General features: G+C 54.6%; 1 protein-coding gene across 6 annotated transcripts in view; it reads left to right on the top strand.

The window, feature by feature from the left end:
• ANKS1A (ankyrin repeat and sterile alpha motif domain containing 1A) overlaps positions 1 to 19,770 on the top strand; it is a gene marked incomplete at its 5' end in the record, with an annotated part of 177,108 nt that overhangs the window by 134,628 nt on the left and 22,710 nt on the right. For all 6 annotated transcript variants that reach the window (XM_081139616.1, XM_081139618.1, XM_081139619.1 and 3 more), the window contains 2 exons: positions 5,092 to 5,158; positions 10,172 to 10,278. In XM_081139616.1, coding sequence (XP_080995742.1) covers positions 5,092 to 5,158; positions 10,172 to 10,278 — 174 coding nt within the window. The remainder of the gene's footprint in view (positions 1 to 5,091; positions 5,159 to 10,171; positions 10,279 to 19,770) is intronic.

A 19,770-nucleotide genomic window follows, 5' to 3' on the forward strand; every position in this document is an offset into this window, starting at 1 on the left:
CAGTCACCTGATAGATAGGTTAGGGCTCCGTTCCTCAGCCCAGTGCTCCTGGGAGTAGGGAACACTGTCAAGCAAGGCCATCTGGCCAGAGGAGCAGGTCTGCCACCTGCCTCCCTCCCACTTCAGGAAGCAGGCTAGGCTTCCAGTGGCACTTACCAAAAGTGAGAGCCGTGCCATCGGCAGGGAGTTTGGAAGTGTGCCCCTGGAGAAGAGCTTCGATTTCCTCACCTGAAGAATGGGCACTATGTGTGCTTGGCAGTGAGTCAAGGCACTCTGCAGGACTGTGGAAAGGGCCAGCTGGTAGCTGTGGGATATGAGGTTGCTGTGCCCGCAAGCCAGGGAGTCTGGAAAAAGGTACAGATGAGAGAGAAGGTGTGTTAGAGAACCCAGACTGGGCCTGGCAGTGTTAGCTGCCTCTCCCCTCTCTCTGTCCCCATGAGGTGCCAGCTTAGCATGCGCATTTAACAAATGGTAACCGTCGTTGTCGCCGGGTGCTCCAGTGCACCAGCTTTGCACAGGGCACACTGTGGGCTCTCAGAGAGACACAGTATGAAACAGGATTGTCACCCTTAATGCTTCAGTAGTGTCTCTGGGACTCACCATGAAACAGCTAATCAGGGAAGTAAATAGTGCAAATCAGAGCGTGTTTCTGGGCCAATAGGGAAGTAAATGGGGGCCAAGGAGACTGGAAGGTACAGGCCCGAGGAGACCGCTGTGTGTTTTCCTAAGGAGCTGACAGCTCCCCAGGCAGCTGGAAGGGAGTTGGGAGGGAGTATCTGACATTAGGAGCCAATTTCAGTTGCTGGCGCATCACAGAATGATCTGCTCATGTTCCCACTTGCACTAAAGAAGGTAGAAGGAAGGCGATCCCTGTCCCTTCCTCCTCTGTACCAGCCTTGGCTTACAGGCAGGCTGGCCCGAACGAGTCCTGCTCTCTGATATTTAGCTACAGCTGGGAGCCACTGCTTCTAACTTGTACCACCTTCTGGAATGGAGGCTTCACTCAGGCCTGTGGACTGGCCGTGCCTAGCACACTTCCTGGCACACAGAATGTCCATTGAAGCCCAGGGAAGCACTCTTCCCACCAACTGTCCCTCCCCGTCTCCCCAAAAGTAGATACTGCAGGCTCCCACCCTCCCTGAAAGTAGACAGTGTAGGCTCCTCACCCCACCCCCAAAAGTGGATAGTGTAGGCTGAGTTGCTCCTGGCGGTGGTTATGGTGATGGGGAGTGGGGGCCTCTCTGCCCACCAAATCACCTCCTATCATAGCCTGTGGGCAGCCAGGGTTCTGTGTTCCAAACAGGCAGATGTCAGATGGCCTGAGCAGCAGCACCCCCAGTGTTTGCCTTTTATTTTGTTTTCAGACATATAGGAACACATTTTATACAACCCTGGTGGGGGTGGTGGGGAAGTCTGAATAGAATAGTCCTGAATAATTTTTGAAAATGGAATATTTCCAAACATGAGTCCATTATAGTGATAACCTTCAGGTCTTTCCTTACCAAATACAAGTATAAGTTCCCTAATTGAGTTCATGAGAAGTGCTTTATGAAAGTTCGGCTGTTTCCCATCTCTCTCCAGAAATTACAGTAATTCTAAACAGTAGACAAAGAAGAGATGGTGAGCTGAGCCCTCCCATCATGCACACACACACACACGCACACACGCACGCACGCACACACCTGCCACTTCTAGGAGCTGCAGCACGTTTCGGGAAAGCAGCCTAACCAGGTCGTTTTAAAGCCTAAACGGTTAAACTACATGAAGTTTAGATCAGATCAGAATGGTGTCTGTCTTCCGTGACGGCTCCTCTTAGTCTAGACTGAAATGACCACATTTGCCCTCTGCTGGGGCTGGGCCTGGGCCTGGGCCTGGGCCTGGGGCGGGGGTGGGCGGCAGGGAGAGACAATGTGACCCAGCTCCTCGGCCCAGGCTGGGCAGGACCACAGCCCCGACACTGTGCTGGTGGTGGCAGGGTGGGAACCTGCCAGCGTCTGTCTGAGTAGAACAGCTTCACTGCCACTTCCCTCCTCGCCCTGAGCATCCACCACGGCAGGAAGTAGTCCTGGTTGCAAGCTGCCAATAAACTGCCTCCTCTCTACTGCCTGCTGGCACTCTCACCTCCTCTATAAACTAGGATCTTCTCAGCTTGACTTAGCTCCTGCAGGTCACAAAATGCAAAGCATACTTCCTAGTTGGATGGAATAGTGCTGAGAGCCCTCGTCCACCTACTGAGAGGTCTGTGGGAGCCTGCGCTTTTCCTGGCCCTTTGTCGTTGGACTAAGGGTGAGTCTGGGGCAAGCAGAAGGAACAGAGCAAAGAAGCAGCAGGGAGTTCAACTCCGTTTACTGTGATTTCAAAAGGCCCGTTGGCAAAATCTCCTGAGTTAGGCTGCCAGGAGATGTGGATTGGATAGGCCAGCTGGGGCTTTGGGTATTAGGTGATGATGAAGACCAGCAAATATATAATGTAGATGAGACTTCATTTCAAACTGTACCTTGGAGTCTTCTCCATTTCAGGTCCTTCAACCCTTGGCACCACATGGCCTTGGGAACACAGCTTTTCATTGCTGGCTCTAAGTAAGTGGAAACCACTCATATTTCTCCTCTGCTCCTGCACCGCCCCTCCCCTCCCACCTCTCTCTTTCTGTCTCTCTCTCCCTCTGTCATGAGCCGGGGTGGGGCGCTGAAATGGCAAATAAAGCATGCTTGATTCCAACCCTCACGGAGGTTGCATGGTGATTCTCCCACACACACACCCTTTGGCCTAGAGGAGGGATCCCTGGCATAAGGGCCCATCACCCATGTAGGAAAAAGTTTCCTCACCCTGAGCGCCCTAATTTTGTCCTATAAATGTGGAAGAGGGAAAAGAAGGCATGTCAGCAGATATCTCTTGTATGCCCACTCTGCCCAGCGTCCTGGCTCGTAATCTGATTGGGTAGCCAGGCTTCGGCACTGATCTGTCATCCGAGCAGCCTGGGGCGGGGAGCAGCTCAGCCTAGGAGAGGAGCTGTCTCCAGATATTTCTAAGCCTTTCCTGTAGGAGAGGGGGTGCTCTGGGGAAACAGCGGGACCACTGGGTTGAAGTTAGAAAAAAGGTTTAAATCCGGGAAAAGGCAAGTGTTACAAGTTAGTGTTCTCTGCAAATGGGGTGAACTGACTGGGACAGTTAGCAACTGCCCCATCTCGAGAAAGCCTTTAGCAAAATCAGACGTGGGGTGGGACTTGGGATATTATATGACCTGTGAGATTCTGTGTCTGGGAGAACGCTCAGGAAATAACTAGGAATTAGCCTGCAGATGGACTGCACGTGTGACCAAAGATGTGCGTAGAACAGTATTCAAAGTTCTTCTCTGTAGAAGGAATTCCAAGGTGCGTTATTAAATGGTGTGGGAGATGGAATCCATTCATGTGTTGGATTACTTGCAGATAGAATAGATCTAGCAGGATATTGGAGAAACTGGTTATACTGGTTTCTCCCAGAGGAAGAACTAGGCAGCTGGCGGCAGGAGACTTTTCTCTGAATAACCTTTTGTGTGTTTTGAATTTTGAATCAGTGGATGTTTTACCTGTCAGAAAATAAACATAAGTAAAAATAGTTTTTAAAACTTTAAAAAGCAGTTTTACTAGGCTAGAGCACTGCAGACAACCGAGGGGACATGGAAAGCAGCTAGCCTTTTATTGAGCATCTACCGTGAGCCAGGTCTTCGGCTGGATGCTTTTCCTACCTGATAGTTCTGGTCCACGCCATGCTTGTGGGAGGCAGGACCTGTCCCCACTTACAGACTGAACACTGAGGCTTTGGTGTTGAGAGGGCTCGCTTGTCCATCTGGGCCGTTCCCTGTTGCATTGTGCTGCCTGCTGAGAGGCAAAATTGAGATGGCCAGGCCCAAGGAAAGGGAGGCCTGCCGGGGTGCTGCCAGCCGGCCTCCAGCCACTGCGTGGAGGCACACCCTCCATCTGCTCCACTGGTCACCTCTCCTGGTTCTGTTTGCTTTTGCTGAGCACAGGGTGGAGTTCGCAGTGTGTGTTAACAGGCGGTCATTTCTGTGGCTGGAGAGCACCTCCCTGTGCTCCTCCCAGGCTGCAAGGGGAGCGATGGCGCCTGCCCCCGCTCTTCTGCTGGGTGTAAATATGCGGGCTTCGCCTGCCAGCGGCAGGCTGGCTGGAGAGCTGTTGTTTTTCTGATTGTCTGATCCAGGCTCCTTACTTGCACTTAGAGGAGAGCTTCCAAACTCTGGTACAAAGGGTTCTCTTTCCGTTTCTTTGGAAAAAGAACAAGTGAATGAGCTCATTATCACTGCAACCCAGAAAGGAGCGGGGGCAGAGAGAAGGTCGCCGCCTCACTGCCCAGTCCTGCCCCGGCCGGGTTTCGGGGGAGGGGGGCTTGGTCTGGCTCAGGGCTGGCACTGGTGGTCCGCACAGGGGCAGTGCTAGAGACATGAGACGTGTTGAGACCAGCTGTCTGCTGTGGTCCTGAGGACAAGGGTCTGGCCCTTCCTATCCCTGATGCAGAGCTCTGTCACGATTGCTGGCCTCCAGGGAGCGAAAGTTCCTTCACTCAGGATTATGTGCTCGTTTCAGTTCTAGAAACTGGCCTCACACCTCAGAGCTGGTGATCGTGCAATGTCGGTGACCTGTTGAGTGCTTTTGACTTGCCAGGCACTACTCCAGGCGCTTGGGGTACCTAATATGACGAAGCTGACGAAGTCTCTAATGGATTAAAATGCTAGTGTGCACAGGAAGGTGGGCTAGGTCTGGCCTGCTCTTGCCCCTCTGCCCAGTCCTCACCCGGTCCAGGACTGGGAGGGGGGGATGTATCAATGCTTGAAAGAGAGGCTCTTTGGCATTTTCAGCAGCCAAGCCCAGGTTGTTAACCTGCTCATGCCCTTCAGAGCATGTCTTTAGACCATGCCTGGCCGTGGCCAAAGTGGCCTTTCTCAACCTGAGTGGCAGAGTCCTGGCATCGTGCAGGTTGGTGCTGGCCTGGAAGCACGGGAGAGCCCAGAGGCCTGCCCAGTGCATGGATGGTGAGCTGCCCACGTTTAGCCCGAGCCTGACAGCCTCTCCTTTTTGTTCCTCTTCGTTTCAGATTGAGAAAATCATGAGCTCTATTGGAGAAGGGATTGACTTTTCTCAGGAACAGCAGAAGATCTCAGGTATTGTACCAAGCAGCCATCTTTCCCTCACAATACAGACCTTGGCTCCTTCGTGCCCAGGTGTCCCTCTGACACAGAAGGCAGACCCTGCGGGTGAGAGGCCAGCCTCAGACCGCAGGAAGCTCTCACACTCAGAAGCTCCTTATCTAGACAGCCCAGCTCGCTGTCCTTTGTAGAGCCTTGACTCCTTTTACATATTGGAGGGGAATGTGTACAAATTGAACTTCAGTCTGCCTATTAAGAAACTATTTTTTTTAATGAACAGTTGCTACTCATAATTCTTTTCATGAATGTAGGCTTTCTCTGAGGGGCTTAAATTGGAGCGCTTCCCAGTGTTGGTCTCCCCAGCTTCCCAGGAGGCTCGGGCGCTAACTCTTCACGGCAACATGCGCTCATTTGTCTAGCCCATGCCAGTGTGTCTTTCTCCATTTTTCCATTTACCTAGTCACTGTCGTTTTTACTTCAGATCCCTGCTACTTTGAGTGTTCCTTCTCAACGCCCAGGGGTGAGGTCTGCCTCGGTTTCCTTCATTTGAAACGGGACTACAGAGGCCATATCTGAGCTGTTGTCTTTGATAATAGAATTGTAGTTGTGTTGCTTTATTAGGTCAGGTGACATTCTTAAAGGTGCCCCTCAGAGCAGCTCACACTCCTTCCCCCACCCAGTGTGGTCTCTACCCCTTGTCAAGGAAATGCCTCTCTGCACCAAAGGGGTAGGCTTCCTTGTTTACTTGGGAGGCTCCATCCAGAGTTGACCTGTTAACCCCAAGTAACCTTGGTTCCTCCTTGGGCCTCTGGCGATGGCAGAAAGCCTGGTGGGTGGGGGCAAGTGTGCACTTTGGGGATAAAGGACCTGCTGAGGCCAGGGGACTTATGGAGAGAGGACAGGCTTGGAGCCTCTGTACTGGTTCAAATCCTGATTTTAGATACATGTGTGTCTTGGCCAAGTCACTTAGTGTCTCTGAGCCCCCAGTTCCCTATCTATAACATTGGCATAAAGTACCCCATAGTACCACATAGGTTTGTGGGACTGAGTGATATATACAGATACTCGAGCTGAAGAGACACTCAGTAAATAGTAGCTCTGCTTGTTTTCACCCTGAAACCACTGCTGACTCATGTGGAGAAACCTAGAGAAGAGAGCGTGTGTCTGGCTTGTTTCCCGGCACCATTTTCAGACTGGGCTGTGGTACCCTCCTCCAGCAGCCTTGTTTCCCTGGGTTCTTGCAGGGGCCCAGCTGGCTTTCGTCTGTCTTTGTCCATCTTGGGTTACGGCGGGGTCTGCAGAGGGGCTCTCTGATTGAGGGCTAGGGACCTGTCTCTAGGCTCTTGCAGCGCTCGGGCCTGCATTCTCACACGCTGCTCTAGTGTGCAGACCTTACCAAGAGTCTGGTGTCTGTGGGGATAGTTTAGGGCTGAGACCAACACCACTGCCATTTTCAGAACTGTGCTTTGGGCACCACCAGGGATGGGAGGGATAACAGGCCGTTAGCCGAGGCCGAGTCTTGCTTCCCTGCACCCCTCTGTGTCAGAGGAGCCCCATCACTGTGCTTGGTTGGGGCAGAAGCAGGCCATCACCTCTAGACTTTGCTGTCAGGTGATGCGGCAGCACCTCTGGAAAAGACTGTGGAGGAGCCCTTCTCTCAGAGGTGGTGGCATGGAGCTCTTTCTTTGTCCTGCTGGTTCCACCCCAGTTCTTGCCCCGTGAACCCATGTGAGTGGTGGGACTTGGTCCCACTGTTCCCGTGTTTCTGGATCCCAGCACACGGTCGTGCTTTAGTACTCACTGGTTTACTCATCCTCTGTACCCTAGCTTAGGACGTCAAAGGCAGGCAGACATATGAGGGTGGCAGCCTGGACAGCGGGGTGTCCCCCGTGCTGCCAAGCCCAGCCCACTGTGTCTACCCCACTTGCAAGCCGCGACCATGGAGAGGGTGGGCTTAGCCTGCCCAGCACTCTGCTTTCTGTCTGATGGTCAGGAGGGGGGTTTCCCCAGGCGCCCAGGAGCACTAGCCTTCAGCCCAGACCAAAGCAGGATTCTGGTTTATTTTAAATGGTCAGTATCAGGGTGAAGCTTGTCCTTGGGCTTCTGGATCTAGGAGAAGGGACCTGGGCTCTGGGTTTGCCAGCCTGGCAGGGGAAGCAGTAGGCCCCTCCAACAGCCAACCCTCAGTTGAGCACGGGATTGCCTAGTGTGGCAGGTTTTGCAGAGGCTTATGTCCTAAAAGGGTGAGACTCTCTGTAGCACTTGAGTCTCCATCCTGTTTTGAGCCATGAGCCCCTGAGCATTGGAACCCGTTACCTGAATCGCCCCAACAGACATGATTTGCAGCTCATCCCATGGCCAGAGTCCAGGAGGGTCAGCCTTCCCACTGGGCCAGGCCACTGGTCTTGTTCACCAAAGGCCTGTCCTATGAAGCAGAAGAGACTGCTTGCTTTCTTTTGTTAAAGCCGGCCCTTCTTGCTGTTGTGTAGCCTCTGGCTGCCTGCTCGTCCGGGGCCTGCTCTCCCTGCACCCAGCCCTCTGGGCCAGGGCCACTGCAGCCTGTTGGATGCAGGGTCTCCAGCGTGCTTAAAGGTGGCATGTGGTCCCTGGGTTGTCTCTGTGCATTACCTCTTTTGTCTCCACAGCTGGACTTGGGGTTTGGTCCTGGCTTCCCTTTGTCCTTGGTGCCTCCCCTCCCATGCCCTCTCCTTCTGATTGTGGGTGGCCTGCTCTGGGCCTGGCGCTTCTCCCCTGTTCTCCAATAGGAAGTCACTGCCAGGCTGTTTGGTGCACTCACCTGAGGAATATCAGGTGCATTGTCCTTTGTCACCTGTTTTTGTGACACCCGTGGGGTGGCTTCTTGGCAGAGGAATGGTCATTCCTTAGGCAGCAAGTGGGGTTACTTAACCTATGGGCTGTGTCCTCAGGGCAGTGTCATTCCTCTGTCCCCTCTCTGGCTATCCTAGGAACTATCAGCCAAAACTATGGGAATGTCCTGTCCTCTCTGAGTAGCCGTTCCCAACCTTTTCTGTTGGCGGGAACATGGACCCACGTCGGATGTTGGGAAATCTGTCATTTTGCTCTGACGCTCGTGGTGCTGTCCTCCCTCGGCGGCAGCAGCAGCTTCTGCTTCGATGTCCGATCCCTGATGTATTTCCTGAGCGTGGAGGGGAGGAGGCGGGAGGGGGGAAGGGGGAGGGCCAGGCATTATGAGAGTGAGCAGGGACTGTGGAGCCGGCAGCAGGCAGCGTGGAGCCCAGGAGCCTTTAGACAAAGCACTCTGCTGCGGTTCTGTGAGTGCACACACCCTCCGGCAGCCGGGAGGACCACAGCAGCCCGGTGATTACAGGCAGGAATGAATCAGCAGCCGGGAACACCTGACTTCATGGTCTGACAAGAGCCTGCTGCTTAGGTCCCTGGAGCAGACAGCCCTACTCAAGTAGCCCTGGGCCCGGCATCTTGGACTGCTGCTACAGCGCGCACTGGGAGGCCCCCGGTGCCCTGGCCACCATCTGTTCATCAGAGGAGAGACAAGAAGGGGGGCCTGGGACCCTAGGTCACCAGGGTCTCCTGGATAACCAAGCCAGTGGACTTGGCCTGTCCCGAGGGCAGAAGTGCCAGGAACAACAGAATGACTTTCACCGCATCAAGACCATATCAAGAGTTCTCTGGAGGTGACGTTTCTGTAGTTGGTTCTTCTTCCTTCCGCGCACCTCTCTCCCCTCCCTTTCTCTTTTTTTCGCCTTTTATCTCCACTTGCCTGTGAACGCCAGAGAAGAGGTGGGGGTTAAGCATCCAGCTCAGAGCGTCCGAGGTCTGCCAGGAAGGCTGAGCTGAACTTCCTTCCTCACCCCACCTCCCTGCCCTACCTGAGGAGCATGGCAGACAGATGTCCTCCCTTCTCTGCTTGTCCTAGAAGAGCACATTGGGATCCAGAGACCCTGGGAGGACACTTGCCTTCTTTATCTCTCGGCCAAAGAGAACAGCGCAGAACGTGAGCAGACTTAAGCGGCCACCGCGCAGCTGACAGGACTGTTTCCTTTTATCTGGCTGGGTTTTGTCGTCTTTAGCCAAGAACTGGATCTGCCTGCCTGCCTTCCACCTGGGCAGGCAGGTGAGTCCCAGGAAGAGCCACTATCAGAGGAAAATGAATGCCCAGCTCCCGCAGACCCGCCCTGCCCGGGAAGGCAGCCCTTCAGATAGCACCCTGGCCCAGGAGACGCCCCGCCCGCCGGTACCCGGGGTCTAGCTGTGGACCTGGCTCCTGGCCCGCTGGCTGCACAGCCCGTCAGAGTGCGATGTCGCCGTCGCAGCAGACCCACCCTGAGCCTGGTCCCTGAGCCCTGGCCCATGCGCCGCCCTCGGCTCCTCGCTGCCTGAGCCCCTGAGCACAAAGGGCCATGGTTTGCCTGTTCCGGGACTGCTGGGGGAAAACAAGTAAAAGTCTCTTTTCTCCCCTACCACGCTCGCTGCTGCTTGGGTTGCATGTGCTGGGTCCCTGCAAACAGCCGCTGCTTCCCTCCCGGAGCCCTCGCGGTGCCTGTGTCCCTGAGCTGCATGAAGATGCGTGCGCTCCCCTGACCCGTGTGTGCTGCAAGGTCGCAGGACTACTGGCCCGCGCCCACAGCCCCACAGGCTCCCGGATGCGTGGATGACAGGAGCTCCCAGCCCCGCTAGTGCCCGCGGGACCAGACTTTGTGAACTACCTCAGTGTGAACGCTGACCAGGAGCTGAACTCAAGACCCTTGGGGGTTGGCTCCCGACCGGTGGGCAGAGGTCGTGCATGTGCTCCGTGGCCTGGAGCAGCTCTGCCGAGGGTGTGGGTGTGCACAGCGCCCAGTGGGTGCCCTCGCCCGCACTCGGAAGAGGAGCTGCGGGTTCTCCGCTCTCCGCTCTCTTGTCTGTAGTTTGGCTGCTTTCTGGTAATGACTATGATGTGGCAGTGCCATCTGTCTTCCTCTGAGTGCCGCTGCTACCGCCTTAACGGTTTTTCCCTTTTCAAGCGTCTGCCGATTCCTCTCTCGTCAGGTTCGCGGACGCTGGAGCAGAGCGTCGGGGAGTGGCTGGAGGCAGTGGGGCTGCAGCAGTATGAGAGCAAGTTGCTTCTGAATGGCTTTGACGATGTCCGCTTCCTGGTAAGTGCGAGGCGTGGCGGGGCCGTGGGAGCTGCTCCTGCCGCGGTCGGGTCTGAAACAGTACGTAGAGCGGGTCCCAGGGCGGCGCCGGCCCAGGGACTCTCAGCCGGCAGTGTCCCATGCCCTCTTTCTAGACTCTGTCCCCTCTATTCTGCTCCCGAAACTCTTCTGTATGGAGAGCTCTTTGCAAGTCTGCTGCCCAAGAAGGGGGGTCCTGACCGCAGACCTTCGTCCCCGCCCCAGCCTCCCCCTCAGACCTGGGGCCAGGAGTCGGGGGTGAGACGTCAGGCCAGCTTGTTTCCTGTCAGACAGGAGTTTCAGTAGACAGGACAGCCGGTGTCTGTGGTGACTCTGTCCCATCTTAGCTGGATACCAGAAGTTTCCTTTGTTCTCCAGAACTTTGCAGTCAAGCAGGTAGTCACTGAGCAGGTGTCCTCTCTGTGCCCAACGTCTAAGCTGGCTGCACACCTCACATGCCATGGATCACGTGTACCCTGAATAGAGGACAAGTTGGTGGTTTGAAGGGTTGATTGCTTTCCTGAGGTATAATTTTGTACTCTCTTCTTACAAACACAAGGGTTAAAAAAGAAAAGAAACATCTCAGGCTCCTGTGAAGTAGGGCTCTCTCTGACAGTGTGAAAGTAGCTGAGGACAGGGGGCCCATGATGACCACCCCCTCCGGGGAGCCCTCCGTGAGACCTCCGTGCGGGGTGGACACAGCTGAGCCAAGGGTTCTGGCTCACCTCAGAGGCAGCGCCCACATCACCAGGTGGCATTGAACTAATTGTGATGGCGTGAGAGCTGACACGTCTCCTCCATGCCTGCTGTGCTCTGGGCATCGCTGTAGTGGCATGTGTGTCAGCTCATTGAAGCTTCCCAGCAGCCCTGAGGTGTGTACCACTGTTACCATCTCTGTTGTCCAAACCCAGAGCAGTTAAGAGTCTTGCTCGTGGTCACACCACCAGTGATTGTCAGTGTATGAGCGGGCACCTAGGCACTCTGGGTCCAAGGGTCGGGTCCTGACCACAGTGCCCCATGGTGCTTTTCTTCACGTGGATATAGGGAGTGGGAATGGAACCACTCGTGTGCTTTAAATCACCACAGTGTGCCTGTTACATTGGGAGCTTAGTTGAGGTGAATTTAGCGTGCCCCTCTTGTTCCTTGGCAGGCCTGCTGCCTGCTCCCACATTCCCGGGAACTTGGTCTTGACTGGGCATTGAGTTGCCTTTCCCCTCAGAAGCAGATCTCCACCTGTGCCCACCTCCGTCCACTGCCTTGGTTTAGGGATAGTGGTCAGAGTCAGCCCAGAGCTCCCACCCTGCCCTCTACTCTTCAGAGTGGGTCTCTGTGGGTTTCCTGCTCACAGGGTTGCATTTGGTGCCTCCCAGTTGCCCAGGGAGCTGGCCTGGGGCTGCCAGGAGGGACCGTGCCAAGGACAGCTCATCTTACCTGGGCCATCTTCATCTCCAAGGCAGACTGTGGCATCACAGCAGGCCATTCTCCAAAGCCTACTTAGGGCCAGACATTTAGTTTTTAGCTTTAAAAAAGACTAGGTTTTAAAATTAATTCTTTTTAAAAAAGTTAAACTGAGTATATTTATGGTTCTTATAACCTAACCCCTGACTCTCCACATTCCTTGGGGAAGGCCGACAAACCAAGAATGGAGGCCAGTGATGGACATGGTAGCCCCTGGCACTGAGTGTAGAGGGGCCTCCCCTCTGAGCACACCCTTTCCTCAGCCGGTTGTGGGAGGGTGGCTGTGACTTCACATGTCCCCTCCCTGTGCTTTAGCATTTTAGAGGCTGCGCTCTTGACTTCTCGGTCCTCTTGTTAATTTTGGAAAGGGTAAAGTTCCCAACCCTTGAATATCAGGACACCATGAAAACCGCTTCCCTGCCCCTCCCTGTGCTCCCGACCAGAAAGTAGCTGGGCAGGCATCTGGGGAAGTCTGGCCCTGGGCCAGACAAATGTCCATTGAGGACACAGGGCCTCTGTTAGGACGCGTCGGTTCCCATTCGGGAAGGGCCTCGTCCAGGGAGGCCGGGAGCTCCGTTTGCCCGGCCCCCCCCCCGTGGCCCGGGGTGCAGGCTGCTCCTCAGCACTGCTCTCAGTTCTGTGGGGTCTGCACAAGGACTGCCGGTCATACCTCACCCAGGCGTGTTACTTCAGGCACCTAGAGTGGCTGGAGTAGCCTTGCAAAGCATCCTGGGTAATTGCATGTAAATTGCCAGATGGGCTGTGAGGCTAATTAAGTTTTAGCAACCAGACAAACAAGGACCAAAACACACAAGAAGGGGCCTGTTTGTTTGGAAATATTGCATATGGTATAACGTCTGTCGTGCTAGCTGTGGTGTGTCCCCATGTGGTTTGGTTTTTCAATGCTGCAGTTGTCTCCCTTGGTTCCGAAATGCCCTGGAGACTCTTCTACAAGGTGCATACATGGCGCCCGGGAAACCAGTCTCCAGATGTGAGAACATCTGGAAACTGAGGGTATTTCACAGACAAGGCACTGCTGTGGGGTTTCCCCTGACAGGGTCCCATGAGTTTGATGTGGGAGGAGTACAGGGCATCTGTGGGGTCACTCAGGGTGGCAGGGACTTCAACATTGTGTGGTCTAATCATCCGCTCTCTGCCTGAGTCCCTTCCAGATAATCTCTGCCATGATGTTCAGGTGATGGGATTCACCACCGTACGTAGTAGTGGCCCATTTGTGGTCATCTTGCGGGCTGACTTAGAGCATGCTTCATATTGAGCAAAAATGTGTTTCCTCTTGGCTTCTGTCCCCTGGTCCCAGGTGTGGCATTTGGGGCTATTTAACACACTTAAGCCCTTTAGAAAATTGAAGATCTGCCACGGCTCCTGGATCCTGTCTTGTCTAAGCTCACTACCCTCTTTCTCGTGGCTGCTCCTCCTCTGATGCAATGACTGGGCTAGACCAGCGAGCTTTGCAACTTGAACTTAAATTCCCTCTCTTCCCTGCAGGCAGAAAGGGCCTTTGATTGGCAGGGGTCAGGGTCAGGGCAGTGGGGCTGCCAGATGCTCCCGAGGCTGAGCCGGGGCTGGCGCCTGACGGGCCAGCTCACCACACTGGCTCACGCATCATAGCCAGTTCCATCTTTCACCACAAATCTTGTCCGCAGGAAATGGGCTTTCTTAGGAGAAGGGGAAAGGTGATTGGTGGCGGGCAGGTTTGTAGCTCCAAGCACGCTAGCGCAGGCCTCCCTTCGTGGAAGCGTTGACTGAGTGAATGATGGTGTCCCTGATGCTGGAGTATTATGTGGACATTAAAACTGTGTTTTTGAAGAATGTCAGATGTAGGAAAACGTTCACCTTGGAGTGTTGAGGAAGAAATCGAGACACAAAAATCCACATGCAGCATGATCTTAACTTTTAAAAAGAAAAACATCTGTGCACAGAGGTGCCAGGGAGGAGGCCAGACTGTTCAGCGGTTATCCCAGGGAGAGAATGGTGTTTAATCCTCTTCGGAGTATAATGGATTTCCTGCATTCTGCACGAGTGGATATGAAATCGGAAAAGTGAGTGATGTAGGCATCTTAAGGAGGCTGCCGGTCCAGCTGGGAGCACAGGCACATAAAGCAGTGAAAACAGCGGCCCGGCCAAGTGCTCAGTGCTGTGGCAAGACCTGACAGTGCCTCAGCGCAGAGGAAGGAGAGCCTCATTTCCCTGAGCGCTTGTCACATGCCACCTGAGCTGGCCTACAGCCCCCAGGGACTGTCAGAGTTGCAGATGGGCGTGCGCTGAGGCCCAGAGGGTGGGGGCACAGCCAGTGGGTGGCACAGCCAGGATGCTAGCCCAGGTCTGCCCATCTTTGAACCTCTGGCTACCCTCGCTGTGCTGGGGATTTGTAGAGGCTGTGGGACTTGAAAAGACTGCAGGGAAAGGAAAGGCTGGTGAGCTGCCAGCTTGAGTGGAGTGAAGGGCAGGGGAGGTGGGCGGGCTGGCCTACAAGGGACCTTGACAGCCACACAGGGGCACAGGAGGTGTCCTCTGGTTGTTCCCTTTGCCAGGCAGAGAACCCCTGCACCCTTGAGAGTGGGCACATGGTGGTTGGTCATGCAGTGAGGACGGGCAAAGGGAGAATGGAAATGAATCTGGCAGCAGACTCAGGGTGGGCTGGAAGCAGAGACTGAGCCTCTTACAGCCAGCATCTGGGAGGCCTCTTCTCCTCCCATCCATTTATTTCTCCACAGGCTCCTGCCACGTGCAAGTAGGCTCCCACTGTCTTCCTGTCTGGTTCCGAGACTGTGCCAGCTTGTTCCCCTGTGTTAGAGAGAGGACAGGTGACAAGGAGTGGGCCCTGAGGGCTAAGAGGCATAAGCTCGGGAGCAGGTCCTTTTCTGGCTTCCACGAAGCTTTCCAGCAAGGCTCCAGGCCCCTGAGCTGCCCTTCCCCGCTCCCAGAAAGCGGCTGTGCCCTTGGCTTCCTACCCTGGCTTCCCACGCCGCCTCCTTGTCCCCCTGATGGCTGCCCTTTGCCTTTTCCTTCCTCCCTCTCAGGCTTTAAGGAGAGGTGCTGCCCACACTGTAATCCCGATGCCTTTCTGCCTCGACGCCTCTCCACCAGCCTGCCCCCTTCTCCGCATAGCGCTCCAGGTGGACTGCTCTGTGGATGGTCTGTGCCCGTGTGAAGCAGGCCCCAGAGGGCAGTTCAACTCCCTGCGGCGTTGGAGGGTCGGGGAGCTCAGGCTTTGAGAGGGACACTCACACTGTGTGGGTTCTGCCTCCAAGACTAATTTGATTCTGTGGTCACTTAGGAACTTACCGCCTTGGTGTCCCAGGACTGATGTGCACCAGCTGCTTTCCCACCTCTGTGGGGCCCTTTGACCTTGAGACAGCCCTGCGCCCTGTGGGCCCTTCCCAGTCACGGGTGCTCTCATCCTCCCTAGTGCTGCCTGACCCTGTGGAGTTACTCAGGGTGACAGGAGTCCAGCTCTGCTTGCCCCGGTACTGCTCTGACCGCCTCCATTCCCCTCACAGCAGAGGGACATCTGAGCACTCATCCTGTCTGTTAATTTAAGTAACTGCACTTTAAGATGGGATTGGATGGCAAATGGATGCTGCAATGTAGCTTCTTGTTGCTGACATCTCAGTGTGAGCAGCAGCAGAGGGTCTGTCTGGCACCTCAGACTGTCACCACTTCATCTGAGAACCCAAAGGACAAGGCAGTGGGCCCGTCTATCTCTGTGAGACACAGACCTCCTGACACACCAAGTGTCAATCAGGATTTTGGAGTTCAGGGGCACCCCTGAAGCCCATCTGTGGACTCTAGGATTAAGTAATTGCCCCAAGGTTGCCCCTTAAGCAGGCAGCTGAGCTGACTGGGAGCCGGGTCTCCTGGGCCCAGAGGTGCCCTCGTCTCCTGTCCCAGCCCCCACACCTCCCTTTTCCGGGGAGGAGCTATCTGGGTCTCATGCTCAGTGCGCTTCCCAGAGTTGGAGCCTGGTATTGGACCCAGGGATAGGTTGGCGTATCACTCGCAGGTGGCCCGCCTGGGTCAGGCAAACCACCCACTGTGTGCTAGGGGCCATTCTACAGAAGGCTGGAAAACGGAGCTGGAAGGAGTCAGTCCCCAGTGAGCTCTTGGCACTGGCTTGGGGCCCCGCTGATGCCCCCACTGTAGGTCGTGGTGCAGGTGTCCCTGCCTTCCACTCATGAAGCAGTTTGCTGAGGCCACTGTGAAGTCAACTGGACGGGGAAAGCACAGAAGAAAACTCCAGGCTCCCCTTACTCGCAGAGAGCTGGGCTGGGAGTCAGGACGCCTCTGTGATTTGGGGTAGGTGGCTCGGCCTCCCTGTTCATCCCTGTCTTGTGGGATCTCATTTGACTGATTACTTCATGAGGGCATGGGGCCTAAAAGGGACACATTATTACCTGTGGTGACATGTACCAGTGCCGATACTGGCGGTGACTGTGAGGACGTAAGGTAGTAGGTGGCGCTTTCTCTGCACTAAGGGCCACAGCAGCCTCTCCCTGCAGGAAGTAGACCTTGGCTTTGTCCTCAGATGCAGTAGGTCAAGCCACTTTGGGTGGGCTTGAGATCAAGCCTTTTTACCCCAGATTGACTTGGGCCTAGCTAATAAGGCCTCTGAATGGCAGGTGTTTGGGGAGGATGGTCAGCAGATGGGTGGATGGATGCTATGCCTGGTAAAGAGAGAATGGGGACACCAGGGAGGACGGGTAATAAGGCGTGTTGCACCTGTGAAACGGGGAAGTTTCCCTAACACCTTGAGAGCCCTTCTCATGAAGCTGGCAGGTGGGCGGGCCTCCAGGAACTAGGAACCTGTGACATTGGAACTAGTTGCTCTCTGCCACCATCATGTTTTCTCTCCATATGAAGACTGGCTGGGGTGGGATGGGGGATGGTTAGGAGAGTAAGGGGTGTGGGTCAAGGCTGAGCCGCTCCTGTTGCTGAGGGTGGTGAGCTGGGGGAAGGTGTCAGTTTGGGAAGTTGTGTGACAGTCCCAGGGCAGGCACAGGTTGGCTGGCCAGGCAAGGTGGACAGATGAACACAAGATTCCTGAGCACCTGTTCCTGCCAGCAAGCAGCTCAGAGCTTGGCACCATGAAAGTCCTTATTTAAACCTGCGAGGCAACTGGGTGTATTTGTTTACAAGGTTCTAACTTTGTACCATCCTTGAGCAGCAAAGTCAGGTTTTGAACCCAGTTCTGATGTTAACAGTTTTCTTATTCCTTTATATCGCAGCTGCCTTGCGTAGTAGCTGCCACACAGAAAGCCTTCAGCCCCTGGATGCGTGAATGCTTCAGGGAGCATGGTTTCTGTTTCCATCACTAAGGTTTCTGGGGCACAGCAGTAGCAACAGAGCCCTGCCCCTCCTCCTCTCCCTGGGCCGCCCCTCACACCTGAGACTCCCTGGAGTGGAGGCCATGGTCTGCACTGGGAGACAGGTGCTCTCACCCCTCTCCCATATGGTTGGTACAACCCCAGCCTCGAAGGCAGTACTGGCTTAGACCAAGGTCCTGTTCTTTGTTCAGTGACCTGCACCCGATGACCGTGCCCAGGACACCTGTGTCACTGCAGCCAGTAGTATGTCCTGGGGACTGCAAAACACTGCCTGCAGTGGAGGAAGCCAGAGGGTCCCAGGGCGGGTCAAAGTCTGGGAGCCCATGTACTGGAGAGTGTGCGTTCATTGCAGCTATTCACAGAGGGCAGTTAAATGTAAGAGAAGTGTGCGCACACAACATATTGGTATGTGACGAAAGCAGGTTAAAAAACAATATACATACTACACTCCCAGTTTTGCTAAAATTTAAAAAAAATAAAAGCTTAGAAAAGTACACCAAAATGGTAGAAGTGATCCCAATCTCACTTTTTAAAAAATATTAATTCACGTAGAAAAATATACCATAAGGGTAACCCTGTTTTTTCTCCCTGAGCTGATGGATTCAGGGGTGGCTTTTACATTTCTTTTTGTGCTTGATTTCTTATCAAATTTTTTTTCTCAGAAAAAAAAATTGTTGTAATGTGGAGAAGAGAGAGAGGCAGGGCCCAGTGAAAATCCACATTTTCTAAAAGATTACTGATTTTTAAAAATACATATATCTTTATTGATTTTAGAGAGAGGAACTGAGAGGGAGAGAATTGAAACATCAATGATGAGAGAGTCGTCATTGATCGGCTGCCTCCTGCACGCCCCCAACAGGGGATCAGAGCCCACAACCCGGGCATATGCCCTGACCAGGAATCAAACCTCAATCTACTGGATCCTAGGTCGATGCTCAACCACTGAGCCACAGCCGGCCGGGCCAAAAATTATTGATTTTTAAAGAGAGTAAGGGGAGGGGGGAGACTGATTTGTTGTTCCACTTATTTATGCATTCATTGGTTGATTCTTGTATGTGCCCTGACTGGAGATCAAACCCCCAATCTTGATGTATCGGAACAATGCTCTAACCAACTGAGCCACACCAGCCAGGGCAAATCCACCACATTTCGAAGTCAGAGACAGTGTAAATATCATTTTGAACCAGCCAGGCCCCGGGAAGCTCTGAGTTACCTCCTCAGCACACAGATTCTGGAAGCCTGTGTGCTTCCTGTCCTGGCCTTTCCAAGACTGAGCTGTTTATTTGTTAATGAGCTTTAGCTTCCCCTCTCCTGGGAGCAGGGCTGGCCCCACAAATCAATACAGCAGTGGGTGTGAGGACTGTCCGCTTGCTCAGGCTGGCTCCTCCCTCACCCTCCCACCCTCCCCACCTTTGATTTGAGAAGTCTACTCTGAAGGTCCTGATTTGCACTTTTCACTTGAGCCTCCCACCCCACCCCATTATACACCCTTCATCCAATTCAGGGCACCCTCTGTCTGGAGCATTTCTTCCCACAGCCCCCCTACTCCTGAGACCCAGAAAGGCTGGGAGGTGGGGGGTGCAGGAGAAGCAGCAGGGCCAGCCTCCCCCCAGGAGAAATCAGGCCAAGACAGTAGCTCTGTCTCATTCCTTCTCCCCCAAGAGAGGAGGCTTCAGCCTTTGCTTTATGACTGATGGCAGGAGCAGATACTGGGTGTCTGAGAAGAGAGCGGCCTCACTGAATATGGAAATGACTGGAGAGGCAGCTGAGTGGGGAGTCTGGAAGCCATTTCTGGGAGGTGATAAAGCTCCATTGGAGGCAGGTCAGTCTGGGGCAGCTCTGTGCGGTCGTCACTGTTCCTTCAGAATGTGTCGGCCTTCGTTGGTTGGAGGTCAGATCCTGGAGGGCTGGCATTGGCACGAGCAGGCCGGGTGGAGAGCCTGCTTTGTCACATACCGATATGTTGTGCGCACACACTTCCCCTACATTTAACTGCCCTCTGTGAATAGCCGCAATGAACGCACACTCTCCAGTACATGGGCTCCCAGACTTTGACCCGCCCTGGGACCCTCTGGCTTCCTCCACTGCAGGCAGTGTTTTGCAGTCCCCAGGACATACTACTGGCTGCAGTGACACAGGTGTCCTGGGCACAGTCATCGGGTGCAGGTCACTGAACAAAGAACAGGACCTTGGTCTAAGCCAGCACCACCTTCTGAGGCCGGGATTGTACAAACCACACATTCACCCTGGGGGGGGTGAGGTGGGAGAGGGGTGAGAGCACCTGTCTCAGTACAGACCATGGCCCCCAGCCAGGGAGTCTCAGGCATAGGGGGCGGCCCAGGGATAGGAGGGGCGGCAGGGCTCTGCTGCTCACGCTCTGCAGACGGGTAAGCTTTTCCCAGCCTGCCCGTGGGCCCTCCCCTTCCGCTCTGCTGGCTCTCTAAGGCTGAGTTTGAGTGAGTTGGAGATTGGAGAACTGGGCTTCAGGGACTTATCACCTTGCCCACCCCACCCCAGTCCCAGATTCCCAGCTGGTCGGAGGAGGGGCAGGTTTGGCCAGTCCCAGGAGAGCCCAGCCAAGGATTTAGCCCAGGCATCCGATCCCATCCACAGCCACAGAGCACCCAGACCTGGTGCCTGGGTCCACCAAGCACCTCCAAGCTGAGGGCTC

Source organism: Miniopterus schreibersii (genome assembly GCF_964146895.1).
Source record: "Miniopterus schreibersii genome assembly, chromosome: 6".
Taxonomy (NCBI): Eukaryota; Metazoa; Chordata; class Mammalia; order Chiroptera; family Miniopteridae; genus Miniopterus; species Miniopterus schreibersii.